This window comes from Barbus barbus (assembly GCF_936440315.1).
Source record: "Barbus barbus genome assembly, chromosome: 40".
NCBI classification, from domain to species: Eukaryota; Metazoa; Chordata; class Actinopteri; order Cypriniformes; family Cyprinidae; genus Barbus; species Barbus barbus.
In genome coordinates this window covers 19,084,524-19,099,536 of record NC_136718.1, presented here as the reverse complement: position 1 = coordinate 19,099,536, position 15,013 = coordinate 19,084,524, and the positions used below count along the sequence as shown (strand labels likewise).

Here is a 15,013-nt window from a genome sequence, read left to right as displayed (position 1 = left end):
CAAACACGAAGGTTAAGAGCCCTCACATTTCATCTAAAACGCAATCAGACTGGATGCCTCACTCAGAAATGACCATCGATTTTCGGCTAACAACTATCTAATGCTTTTTGAAATCCGTTGTGTTCCGGAAACAGTCTAAGGCTAAGCTAATGCTTCCTTTGATCAGGCGGTTAGTTTACATTATTGCAATGTAATATTGTTAGCTAGCTAGCTAGCTAGGAGATTGTCTCATTTTGATTTATGTGTATTTTTCTGTCGGACAGTAAAAACTCCATATGACATTTAAGTTCGGAGTGGAGAGGAATTTCAAAGGTCACCTCATGAGCACACATGCTGCGCTTTTGCCTTTAATATAGTTCCTAATCAGTTGTGCTATTCTGCTGTGTCTAGATTTTATTTGTGTCACGTTTCATGCATTTTCTGATGAAAATGGTAGTGCCTTTCCATGCAGATCTCCAGCATGATGCTAGGGTGCTTGTTAGCTCAGTGTTGTGATCATCTGAATGTTTCTTAGCGTGTTTTTAGGTGATTGCTATGTGGTAGAGGACTATGAAGTACAACACTTGGGATCTGGAATTAAAAATCTGTATTTTCTGGGAATTGATTTTGACAAGTAACTTTTAAAATAAAATTAAAACTTTGAGCTGTGAGGTTGTTAATTGATGCTATATGATGGTTATATGTTTCTGATGACTTTTTTGAAGCCATCAATCTGCATTATTTAAAAGTATTTTTAAAATAATTGTTTGACAGCAGAATTCTTGGTAAAATACTACATACCCCATGATTCCACAAAGAAATCTCCACCAATCACAGTCAGTTTCCTTATGCTCTCAAACAAAAGTGTTTGTATCCATAATTTTCATTTTTTGCTAAAAGAAGTTACATAAATTGTTTCTCTAAATCAGTGTATATTTAGCTGTTGATTTTAAATTTGATTGTCAATCGCAATGCCTTATGGGATTTGAAGTCTTTTTCTTGTTAAAGCTGTCACAGTCTTGTATCTTTTGTCTTTTTGTCCGATTTTCAAATACTTTTTCTTCAAATCAAAGTTTGCATGTTGTGATTCACCTCATAGCTAATTGGTTTGGTCCATTGCTTACGAATACTTTTTTTTTTTATTCCCATGAGAAAAATTAATAGGAAAAACACTGTTTGGGCACCTGGTACTGGTACCTTAATATGGCTTCGATCCCTCTATTAATGTAAATTAGCTGGTAGCTCAGCAGGTGGTGCATAGTGCTAGCAATGTCAATACTATGGGTTTGATTCTCAAATCTGTGGGCCTTTTTTGTCATTTATAGCTTAAAATCAGAATTCCAGTCACCAAGAAAAGTAATAGCACATCTCTTTAATAAACCATACAATTTAAGTTACAGTATCATTCATGTTCATTGCACAGTACAGGACAAGTTACTCATTGAAGTTTAATATTTTAGTATTAGAGGTTTGTTCAAATCGCTAATGCTAAAAATAAGCAGTCAGAATAGTGATGCTTGCTTTAGCCGTTGTCTTCATGTACTTTGAGAAGCGCATCAACTCTCTTGCTCACTCTATCATGCCATCATTCTCCTACAGTACGTTGGAGTCTTGCTGAGAGGCCTCCTCACGCAATCAAGAATGCTTTGATTGAGTTTTCAACCCACACACACACACATACTCATGCATTTGTGAGCGTTAGCGAGATGCGAGTGAATAGGGCTGGGAGAGTTGTGTAAACAGAGCAATTGTGTGTGTGTGTATAGTAACTTACACTTCACATGTGTGAATGATTTATTGCACTCTAGTTTGAGTGGGTTTGCTGAATACGTAATGTGGATTTCTGAGAGCGACCACCGTAGAGACGATCTGTGCTTCGGAAATCAAAGGGTCAAGGTTTGGCTGGTTAGCACGACCCCATTAGCCTCCGTATACACAATTTGGCTGCAAGAAGCATCTTTCTTCATTGATTGGAGTGTGTATATCTGTGCAGATGTGTGTGTGTGAGATGTGTGTATAAATGACTGTGTTGTCCTGTATCTCTGCTGGGATTCGAGGGGTCAGATTAGCCTCATGTCTGAGAGTTTGTGGGCCGCTTGACTCTACAGAGACACTGCACTGAACGGATAAGAGTCAGTCAATTGTTGCCTTCAGCTTAGCCAAGCGTGAACTTATCACCAGAGAATTTGTCCTTAGGACTGAGGTGTGTGTGTGTGTGTGCGTCTGAAGGGACGTGATCGATGGCTCTCATTGCTGTGGGTGCAGCGTTCAGTATCTCACATTAAAAATGAATGTGTGAGTGTGTGTCTGTGTGTGCTGGTGGCAGTGTGTCCCAGAGGTACCAGCTCCAGGAGAGGGGTAGGGGGTCAGTGCCTGGACTGGTCGCTATGGCAACCGCGATATGGATTTGGTGAACATTTTGAGTGTGCGTGAACATCTGGATACAGTATTTTTACATGAGAGGCTTCTGGATTTCTTGAGTTTCAGCTCAGACGATAAGCCCACTCTTAATGGACTATCTGTTGTGTACTGCATTACAACTTTCCTAAAAAAAAAATTAGGAAGTCAGTGTGTACAGAGTCAGTGTGCACAGATTTTTATCAGTCTGTGTTTATTTTGATTCTTTTTATTTTGGAGGAAAGAGCTGCTGGACTTTTCAGTTTTCAGTACTGACAGATATCCCACAGAGTCATTATCTGTATACACCACTGTTCAGAAGTGTGAGGGGTTAGGTTTTTTTTTTTTTTTTTTTTTTAGTCTGCATTTATTCCAGAAGTACAGTAAAAGCAGTAATTTTGTGAAAAATTGCCATTTAAAAACAGTTTTCTTTTATAATATAGCTGAATTTTCAGCCATCTTCAGTGTCACATGATCCTTCAGAAATCAATGCTGATTTGTGTTCAGTTACAGTATGTGTAGATGGTCGTAATTTTGACAAAACCGATAAATGTAGTCTATCCATTGCATACGAAATGTGTTGTTCAGTGTGATTGTTACCAATGCAATGAGAAACCAGCAGAGATTTTGGAGTCCAACTGTAAAGTTTGCTTAATTTGAAGGTTTATGGGACATTTATTCTACTTATTTTCCAATAAATACGATATCCTAGATGCATCCATTGTATTTTCTGATGTTCCTCAACAACAATAAACACTCTCTCTTCTATGTTAGTCTGAGTTGCAAGACATTTTTTATTGAAATAATTCTTGTTTTTTAATCCGAAATTCATCATACACTCTTAAAAATAAAGGTGCTTCACGATGCCATAGAATAACTTTTTTTGTCTAAAGGGTTCCATAAAGAACCTTTAACATCTGAAGAACCTCTCTGTTTCACAAAAGATTATAAAAAGGTAAGGAAGAGATGGTTCTTTGACTGAATGGTTCTTTGTGGAACCAAAAATGCTTCTTCTATGGCATTGCTTGAAGAACCTTTTGAAGCACCTTTATTTTTAAGAGTGTATTGTAAACTGTAACATCATGCCAAAAATTGGTCAATTTGCATATTGTTCAGACAGTTTTTTCCTGTCTAAGTCAGAAGTTCTTGGCCAGAACAAACTATAATGTTGATCAGAGTGTATGCTGATAGTCAAGTCTGGCTACACAAGAACAGGATTTCCCTTACCCTCGGTTTGCCCTCATATTTTTCATTCTCCTTCTAACCCCTTAGATATATCGCTCTACATCCTTTTCTCCACATGTTTCTGCTCTTAATCATTTACCTCAGACCTGCAGCTTTCTTTCATTCTGTATCACTCTTGTTTTCTCTCTAATGGTTCTCCATTCATCAGACAGGTGCGTGTGACAGCGAGGGTGTTCTGAGGACTATGGAAAAGAGAGCTAATGAGACCATTTATTCTCGTGGTCCAGCTCCCAGCTCCCCTAGCATACTGTACTCTCTATGCTGATCCCAAGCACAGGTCTAAGATCATCCGTTCGGTTGTAATTATAACGTCTTGGGTCTGGATTACAGCAGCAGAGGTTCTTTGGCGGTTACAAGCTTGACTTGAGGAGTGTTGTTTGTGAATAAGACAAGAATTCGGTGCCAACTCCGTCTTCTTTTCTTCTAAATGTCCTGTCTCCAGGCGATTCTTGGCCAGCATCAGAGCGAGTGGAAAATATAGAATTCAAGCCAGATAGAGATTAGCAGATAGCATCCTGGAAGCATTTTAAGCTGTGGAAGAATTACAGAGCTCAAGAGGAAATTAGGAGTTGGCGAGCACCCTGTCCTACCATGAGTTTGGGCTAAACCCAGAATTCCTTGCTAATCTAACTACAGTTGTCTTTTAAACCAATTGGCTGTTATTAATACTTTAAGTTCACAAGTGCAAGTGGAGATTAATGGCGTTTGTGGTGCATTCAAATCTTTTTTTGGAGGAATGGTTTTTAGACCGTCAGACCACTTATAGGAAAATACTTTCAATATTTCTTTAATACAAAAAAATAAATAAGTTTTAACACTTAAGTTTCTGATTTCCGAGTAAACACCCAGAAACTGCAGCATAAATTAAACACTACTACATATCAGTTGTCAACTTGTATTATAGTTTTTAGTTATCCAAAAACAATAAAAATTATGGAAAGAAAAGTCGACTTAAATAGTTAATGTTGATAAGCATCTAGAATGATCTTTGAGTATTACCATGGCCGGTAGCTGTAAACAGCTGTTTTACATGACCGAAAAATAATTTGTGATTTTATTCATATTAATAAGTGTAATCATTTATTGAACATTGCCGTCTTTTATCATATTTCTTTTGCTGCAGTTTGCATCATGCCTGTGATAAAATCTGTAGAGTATGATCTTGCTTATTACCTTATATTTAGTTCTGTTGTAAACTAATCAAAAAAATTGGTTCAAATGAAAACAGTATTTCTCTGTTTTGCAGTTAAACAAGTTTTAATGAGAAAACATTTCAAGTCACACACACAATTACAAGCTGCTCTCAGTGGGAGAACAGGCCTCATTGTGCTTCCCACTGTGTTGACTGACTAAAGCATGTGCTGGTCAACAGCTGCTCCAGTTGCCTGCCCGCAACCCCCATAACACCTTTATCTGTCTGGAAGTCTCTCTATCAATTTCTCTGTCTCCATCTTCTCCTTTGACATCTTCCTGCCAAGTGTGCAGACGTGGACGTGCACCTGCGGCAGCTGTGTCACCCTGCAGTGCAGCTGTCCCCTCTCTGATCCGCTCCATCAGTGTTTGACACTGCTGCAGATCTTCATAATGTAGTTAGTGTCACTAGTACTATTGCTTACACTAGGGTTATTGTGGTGTGGAGGGTTAGTATTTCAAATTAGACAACAATTACACTTCATGAACAGTATCTACTTTAATTTGGTTTACAATTTTTTGGGGTTTGGGTTCAAAAGTTGGAGAAAAATGACAGGTTAAAGGTCATTGTTATTTTAGTATAAGTTAGATAATATCGTTTTAATATTTTGAATTAGTTTTTATAAAAAAAAAATTATTCATTTTAATTTCGGTTTTAGTAATTTTGTTTTGTTTTTAAAAATGTCTATATAGGTTTTTTTTTTTCTTCCAGTTTTAGTTATTTTAGTAAATCAATATCAACTAAATGAAAAGGAGAAATGTTGCTTTGCTAATTAGCTGAAATAAAAAAAGTTGAAGTTTTTAAATATTTCAGTTATAGTTTTATTTCAAGAAGCAAAATTGTTATTATGATTTAGCTTTAGTTTCAAACTTTAGATTTTTATCTGACTAATGATAAAACTGGTGAAATAATTAATTCAAGAAAAAACCGAGGCACATCTAGGGGCCAGAATATCAAAGAGACTTGGCGGTAGGCTCTTTTAAATACTTAAAAATACCCCAAATGCCCCAGAAACCACTCAGAACATCTTAGCAACTGCATAGTAATGCCCTGGCAACTATCAAAACACCCTTGCATTTTGTACGGGCTTACAATTTCTTCATAACATATAACAAATCTAGTTAGTGTTACTCCAGAACTGGCATTTGGTGACCGTTGGCGTCAAGACGGCATCATCTGGTATCTGTGAATCTAATGTTGTTGGATTGTTGGTCTGGCTTTAAGTCAGTGTTGTGTAACATTGAGACTTATTGCCATGTTGAACCAGCGTCGTATGGCCGGTTTTGCTTTGTGAGCAGAGCCCCTGGTGGGCTTGTTTGTCATCAGGCTGGGCGGCAGCGCTGATGTGCTGGACTCATTACTTTTGACCACCTGTTTGTCCTGGGGCAACGAGTGAGCGAAAAATAAAGAGAAGCGAGGGAGGGGGAGCTGGGTGAAAATGAAAAAGGGAACAGGACGGATCCTTGTGGGACACCTCAGTTTTTGCCATGAAGTCACACCGTATGTATAAACACAACTGTGCATGCGTTTGCTATCACAGCCATGTGACGGTGGAAACAACGCTGGTAGCGGGAGGTTGAATGCGTGTCTTTGTTTTGGAACCGCCGCGGCTGTGTGTCGCAGGGACAGGTGGATGGCCACCCCCGTCAGACCCCGCCACTCACACACTAATGACATTTAACACGGCCATACAGCACACACACGCGCAGAGGGAACCCTGCATGTTTCTCCACCCCTCTCACTAAATGCACACTGTGTGCCCACTCATCCATCTTAAAACTGTCTCTCACTTCATCCTACCCTTTGACCCCGTCACGAATGTCAGGATAAAGAAAACACAATGCCGGTAAACGTCAAAAAGCTTGATGCTGTGCCCAAATTCTGAATACTAACTGGCACACTGGTCCTATTGGTCAAACTTTCTTACAATTTTGTTCTTTTATTTGTATCTGATATGAACATAACCCTATATAAGACTTCTTTCATAATTCATAAATCATTTATTGTATAATAATAATAATAATAATATGATTATTATTGTTATTATTGTTGTTTTATATATATATATACACACACATATATATATATATATATATATATATATATACGCACACACACAGTTATTTCTCTGTAACACACCAGACCAAATTTAACCATCCGTTCATTTGTCAAAAAAAATTTTCCCCAAATCCTCAATGACTTCACACTATCCTGTTCTGCTTGTGTGTGTTAATAGGATCCAGGTGCACCCAAAAAGTCCCCTCAGCGACAAGGGAGGACATCACAGACTCCAGTGCTGGCAATGAAACCAAACCCCTGAAAATACATGAATAGATAAAAGAGATATTACAAGCGCAGGCACAAATCACAGAGCTGTGGCCCGGTCATCGCAGCGATGCTATCCCAGCATGCCAAGTGGGCAGCAGAAGGCTGTGCGATTGGAGTGGATAGGGGCTTTGTGGGTCAGCAGGCAAAGCAAGGCTCTAGTCTGTTGTAACGATCCTTTGTGAGTGTATATCTGGTTAGCACTCATCTCTGAGGTATTACAGGAGTGTTTGATTGTCTAGGTGTGCATGTGTGAGAGAGAGCATATGTTCAGACTGTTTGCCAGAGACACACTGCTTGTTGAGTTTTGAGGAGTGACATGTTTGCTTTTTATAATGGTCAGTGAGTCTCACTCTGGAAACAAACTTGACAATCACCATTATTTGTGTGTGTGTGCGTGTGCATGTGCGTGCATGGGTGTGCGTGTGTCTGTGTGTGTGGGGGGGTCTGTATGTGTGTGTGTGTGTGGTTGTGTGAGTGAGTGTGTGTGTACCTACTTAGCTATACTTTGAAGTCAAATTTATGACTTGAAGTGTAAGGGAAATCCTCATTTGTGAAAACATAAATTAAGTAAATATTTATTTAATTTTTATGGTTAAAGGGGTTTTAAATTATGAATAATATTGATGTTGTTGTTTATATTAGTGGTATTAAAAAAATTAATTATAAATTAATAAAATGGTGTACATTGTGTTGTAGCTATCAATTACAAGCAGTTTATACAGTGTAATACAATTATATATAGATATACAAATATATAGATCTTAGGTCAGATACAGATACGGTATATATATTTCCTGTATGTTTGAGCAGGTTTGTGTGTGTGTTTGTGTGTTCATACCTAGTTGGACAGGTGCACTGGGTGCCACAAAAGAGCACTGTGTCGATGCTATTCCTCTTAGTGGCAGTAGCACAGCTGCTTGTGTCCTGTTTCCTCTGTTCTGTCTGTTTCTGTTAGCACACACACACACACACACACAGTACAGGTTTTACCACTGAACACTCTCAAGCTTGTCTTTGACTTATGCATTTCAAAGGAAACACGAGTGCACATGAACACACTGACGTTCTTATGCCCATACACAATACACATACACATTTGGATAGCCATAGACAAAAAACGTTTGAGACAGCAATGAGATGAAATGGAGATAAAATGGAAATTATTTCTCAAGGGCATTGCGTCTCCATTTCTACTTATAAGGACAGTTCAGCCAAAAAAATTTAAATTCTGTTTTCATATACGCATGCTAATTTTGTTACATACCTGTACAAATTTCTTTTTTCAGTTTAAGGCAAAATAAAGATATTCTGAGGAATGCTGGTAACTACACAGTTCCTGTTGACTTCCATTGTATTTTTGTCCAGACAACCAAAGTCAGTGGAAACTGAAACTGTCTTATCTTCTTAAGTAAATGATGACTGAATTTTCATTCATTTTGGGGTGTATTATCCTGCTTTTCAGGAAGAAATTGACCTCAATGTCTCAAACTGTTCTCTCATTTGCCATCTCATGATTTTTTCCCTTACTATTTATCACTGTAAAAGTGGAAATTTTACTTTAGACTAGTATTATTTTCTTAAATACTGGGATTCATCTCGTTCCTGTGTCACTTTGTTCACTTCTCTCTCTCCTCCTTCTGGTCCATCATAGTCTCAAGACGAAGTGGCTTTGGAATTTATGATTTTCAGTGTTACTTTAGTATCATATATCCATCGAATGGATTAATGGAGCTTGTGTTGATTGAATATGCTCAGTCTGTTCTTACTTTGTTCTGCAGGTCATGCGGGTGCCAATCGAGTCATGTGAGCAGTATGGCACGTGTGGAGAGTGTCTGAGCTCTGGAGATCCACACTGTGGCTGGTGTGTGCTGCATAACATGTAAGTACCTTCTTTATGTCTATGCACACAGTTAATAGTAAATAACAAACGATTTGTCATGTGTTTGAAGACCAGAATCTCCAAAACTTAAGTCATGTAGTGAAAAGTCTAGGATGCTCGTAAGTAAAAGCCCAGTGGTGCTCTGATGGCACAGAGGTTGTTTGCTCTCTGGTGGTGGACTAGTGCAACTGCATCCAGATGCTAATATCTCACAGAATGCTGAATCCTCAGATGCTTGTATGCTTTTAATATTGAACAACTGGCAACTGACATTACAGCGTTCCTCATCTTTTAGCGCTTTTGTGCCGTTGTCTTCTCTCTCACGTCCTGACTCTGTAGGGGTGTGTAAACCCTCCGCTGCCATCATTACAGTAATGGCGGGCGTACCTCCCTTGGAAAAGTGCACTTAAAGTAATTTACATGACTCCCGACAGGACAGGGACAAATAATTGGTGAAGTGAGCGGTATTTGTGTGTCTCTGTTCAGCATGGGGCTGTTTTTTTTTAACCGGCATGCCGTTAGCGCGGCAGGATTACATTCCTCCATCAGTCCTCCGGGGCTTTCTGCTGTATTAAAGCTCATGTAATACAGATGCCATTCAATTCTCAAACATACCATGCTGTGCTGTGCAGACAAGCTTATGTATTTATTAATTCACTAGAAAAAAGAATTAAAAGTACCATGCTACTACTTTTGTTTTTTAACATGACATGGTATTCTTTGAAATTAATTAATTTATAAATATTTTTATTATATATATATATATATATATATATATATATATATATATATATATGGAATAGTACTGAATGGTATATATGTTATAACTATATTCTGTATGCTGTGCTTATTTTAAGCTACATATTTTTTTGAAGGAACATATACCGTAAATATCATGGTATATCAATATGGTAATCACTCAGTACCATGCTATATATCAGATTTTCTCATTTTCTCTTTCGCTCCATGTGTGCTAGTATTCCTCCCTCCCCATGGCGAGTGCTTTTTCACAGTCAGTGTTCTCTTAATGAAATTAACATCTCTCACTCGTTCTAATTCCAGCTCCACATTCATATTCGCTCATTTCTCACTCCTCACGTCCCCTATGGAGTCAGTCCTTCCACATCTGATAGAGCGACAGACAGAGAGAGAGAGAGATTGCTGACACCTACTGCAATGGTTTCAGTAGTCTTTAAGCCTTCACTGCACTGTTTTTTGTTTGTTTGTTTTTTGCTCATACTTTAGAATAAATGTTTTTAAATAGGTTTTCTGGGATCATTAAAGCACCAAAGCAGATGGTTTCCGGAAAAATTATTCCTTAATGTCTTTAAAACAACACATCGGGCAAATATCACAGACGTGTGTAAATATGTCACATAACCATAATAAGTCATTTTTTTATTAAAAAATAATTTGATGAAGTCATAAGTTACAAATTTGTAGGAAAAAATTGATTTGAAGTTTCATTTTAGTCATTAGATGTTTTCACTACCATTCAAAAGTTTGGTATCTGTAAGATTTCTTATGTTCACCAAAGCTGCATTTATTTGATCAAAAATACAATAAAAACAGTAATATTGTGAAATAGCTGTGTTCTGGTTTAATATGTTTTAAAATGTAAATTATTCCTGTTGTGGCAAAGCTGAATTTCCAGCAGCCATCTCTTCAGTCTCCAATGTCACATGATCCCTCAGAAATCATTTTAATATGCTGAATTGATGCTTAAACTTTTCTTATTATTATCAATGTTGAAAACAGTTGTACTGCTTAATATGTTTGTAGAAACCGTGATGCATGTTTTTTTTTTAAATAAAAAGTTCAGAAGTACAGCAATTAATCAATGAATCAATTAATGTGGCCTTGCTGAATAAATACATAAATTAATTTCTTAAAAAAAAAAGAAAAGACAGACGCCAAACTTTTGAATGGTAGTGTAATTTATTTATTGTACTTGCCTTGTTTGAAGGATTTTTTTTTACCCTGGAGACTTTTTTTGTAGAGCAACATTATTCTGCTCTTAGAGATGGCTCTCTCTTTATTCTTACCTCAGTTCAGAATAGTGTGATTTGCCAAAGTTCCTCTAATTACCAGCAGCTGCTGCGCACCATGTGATTGAAAGGAGAAAAAATTAGTGAGAAGAGGCAAAGCAAGCTAGAGTTGGAGCATATGAGGCAGCACTAAATCTGCTGGTGTTTATGAAGGCAAAAAGCATCTGTCTGGCATTAGACTACATCTCTCATTGGCCAGTTAGGTGGGACCCTGAGACTGGGAGGAGACAGAAAAAGGAGGTGAGAATAAATTTGCTGTCAGATTTAGGAGGTCTAATCTCCTTGGCCCATGGAGAACACTAATCCTGGAGATGATCTGATTGGCTGAACTCCTTTGAGGTCAAAGGCTGGTTTAATATCAGTGATCCAGCAGTTGCTCAGCAGAGATCATTCCAACGGATCCATAATCGCTTTTAGGATTTAGCTCATTATAGAGAGAAAGAGGGAGGTGGGAATCTTAGTGCTGATCAGTGTTTAAGGGCAGTGTGTAAGCGCATTTAACATTATGCAATACATGAGTGTTTGGAAAGTAAGTAAGTGTGTGTGTGTGTGTGTGTGTGTGTGTGTGTGTGTGTGTGTCTGTCTGTAAGCTCTCGGCTTGGGTCTTGTTTGCATGGCTGTGGCGGTCGTTCCAGGAGGGAGACGATCTTCACAGCAGGGTTCAGCGTTTGATCCATGCTGTGAGGAAGCATTCACTCTCTCTCTCTCTCTCTCTCTCTCTCTCTGATGTACCTGCATGGACATTCTTGATATGTTGGGCAAGCACACTTTTTCTGCCGCATACACTGTATACTGTGCACCGTATGTGCACAGTATTTTCTTATGCATTGAGTGCACAGAGTACAATGTGTAAGATGTTGTGTCCCACAATGCAGTGCACTTGACTTGACCTTCCATGTGACAAATAAACCAGGAAAAAAAACGATCTACTGCAATTTTAACAGAAATTGCAATATTTAGATTTTCAGGTCTGAAAAGTTTATGGAAATTAGTACAGTTTTGAAAAATGTAGTGTAAAATAAATTTTAATTTTATTGTTTAATTGGATGGAAGTAATTCTAGAGTAAATTATATTTTCTTAAAAATAATTTATAATGTATACATTCATTTCTTAAATAATTTCTTAATTTGTTTAATTTAGAAATGTATTAATACATACATTTTAAAATTTTAATTATCGATTATAATTCAATTACATTCATTTATTAAATGTATTACACTCATCTTATTTAACAAAAAATACTATTTATTTATTGTTTAATATTTTTATTAATTATTTTATTTAACATGTTTAATCAAGTCATATCAGAGTGATATCATATTGCATATTGCATGATATTGCATATTGAGTATTTTTTCACATACTGTAGTATGCAGTACTCTAGTATACACTTCCAATTATATAGCCATAGTTTTGGAAAATATAGGTGGCAACAACCATGGGTATGACTGAACATCATGGCTTTTGTTATCTTGAGTCGCTACTTTTCTTACTACTATCAAAACCTTATAAAGTGACATTGCACAAAGCAGTGACATGATGGTGTCTTTTCTTTAGACTGACATAAGTATAGTCACAACAAAATTCTTTGGCATTCAACAACAACAACTCATCACTTCATCAGTTCATAAGATAAATATCATTGTTATCTGCACGCGTTCAGAAGGATTGCTGTATAGATGCTTAAACGTTCATTCAAACAGCGATTATGGTTATAACAATCATACGCTGCTCATTACATGGCCACAAAATTTACTCCTCTGTCTCGGTAATGAACTTTGATGGTGCTGGTCTGTGTTCAGGTGATATGGGATTGGTGCTCAGCTAAATGAATTCCTAATTACATATTGATCTGGAGGAATGGAAGCAGATTCACTCTCACAGGCTGTTTATGAGTGAATTATTTCACCTGTTGACAAATACAGGGGCAGTATGGAGATGAGAGATCGATTTACACTGGTGTTGGGTTTTGAACTCTTATTATATTGTTTCTTATTGTCTCTCTAGTTGTCTCGCCTCACCTCCTCTCCTTGTTCCATCTGCTCTCCTCTCATTTCTTTTCATCTCCTCATCTGTACTCTATTAGTCTTGACGAAAACTATAGTCTTTTCATCTCATCTGAACTTTTCTGTTTGCTTTACTTCTCTTTTTAACTCACCTCATCTTCACTCGTTTTCTATTTTAATTTCTTCTCAACACTTTTCTGTTCTCCTCTCTTCTCCTCTTCTTGCCTGTATTTGTCTCATCTCGATCCCTCTCATCTTTGTCTCATCTCAGCTTTTCTCTTTTGTCTCATCTCAACTCTTTTTTGTCTTATCTTAGCCTTTTTCTTTGTCTAAGTTCATCTTGACTCTTCTCTTTTCATTTCATCTCATCTTTCTCTACTCTTCTCGTCTCGTCACTTCTTTTTTGTCTTATTTCATCTCGACTCTTCTCTTTTCATGTCTTTTCTTCTCATCTCATCTTCACTCTTGTTTTCAATTTTCATCTCTACTCGACACTTCTCTGTTCATCTTTACTCATGTCCTCTGCTCGTCTCTTCTTGACTGTATTTGTCTCATCTCGATCCCTCTCTTCTTAGTCTCATCTCAGCTTTTCTCTTTTCATCTCAGCTCAACCCTTCTCTTTTTGTTATCTCATGTTTTCTCTTTTCATCAAATATCATTTTAGCCCTTTGTCTCATCTCATTTGGACTCTTTTATTTCATCTCAGCTTTCTCGACCTTTCTCTTTTCATCTGTTTTCTTTTCTTTTCTCATCTTCACTCATTCGTCTTTGCGTCTCGTCTCATCTTTTTTGTCTCTTTCTCATCTAATGTGTCCTCTTCTCATATACTGTTGTGTTGCCTCTTCACTCGTCTCTTCTTGTCTCATTTTGCCTTTTCCTGTACTTCTCTTCTCTTCTCATCTTGTTTTTCACATCTCATTTTGGTCTCCCCTTCTCATCTCCTCTCTTTTTGTCTCTCACTCCCTTTCCTTTCCTCTTGTCCCACCTTTACTCATCTCCTCGTGACTCTTCCGTTCTCTTCTCCATCTCATCTGAACCCTCCTGGGGAGGAGTTCACAACACTCTCACAACTTTCTTCACAGCTTTATTTTAAAAGAGAGACCTTTCTTCATCTATAAAACGTCCCATCATCTCCTCCCTCAGCGCTTTGCTTAATCAGATATCTCGCCACACACCTCGTGGGATGTTTAGGGGACGCTGGTAAGAACGCAAGAAAGAAACGGGGGAAAATCTTCTCCTGTCGTCTGTCTCTGCTCATCAGGGCTGAGTGTGTGTGTGTTGAGTGTGTAAGGAGAAGGAAAGACGCTGTAATTGCCTGTCTGGTGCATGGGGCTAAAAGCAGAAGGTAGAGAAAAACCCAAAGGTTAACCCACCACTACCATTACCCTCCTCTGTCTGTCTCTCGCTCTCTCTCTCTTACATGCACACTGAAAACAGGTCATTCATAAAGCTTGTCACATACAACCTGTAACATATTACTACCACATTTAAAATATCAAGGATTATTCATAATTAACAGCAGTATGTCAATAGCTTTCGGTTTTCAGTATGTCAATGCAAAGAGTTTAGTCAGGCACAACAGCTCATTTGCATATTAAAGGTTGCTGATATTAGAGCTAAAACAACCTGTTTAATTCTAAGAGAGAGGAGCCCAGAGAGGAGTCAAACTAAAACAACACACACACATTTTGGTGCAACAAACCTTGACTTTAAGTAAATATGAATCATATTGTATGTGTGTGCTTGTGTGTTCAAGCATTTTCTTTGATGTGTATGCAGCTCTCTAAGCATTTCATTCAGGTCTTTAGAGGACCAGGGTTGTCGAGAGGCAGAATAAACCCCTCTGGAGACAAAACGATGTGTACTGGGCACACACACTCTTCATTTAATGAAAGAGAGAGAAGAGGTTCCCCACTAAGTACACACACTTACATGTAC

The 15,013-nt window shown here is 37.7% G+C and overlaps 1 protein-coding gene across 1 annotated transcript in view; it reads left to right on the top strand.

Annotated features, from left to right (window-relative positions):
• LOC306859678 (plexin-A2-like) overlaps nt 1-15,013 on the top strand; it is a 187,396-nt gene that overhangs the window by 101,030 nt on the left and 71,353 nt on the right. Inside the window, exon 5 of the mRNA XM_079400847.1 lies at nt 8,920-9,020. Coding sequence (XP_079256973.1) covers nt 8,920-9,020 — 101 coding nt within the window. The remainder of the gene's footprint in view (nt 1-8,919; nt 9,021-15,013) is intronic.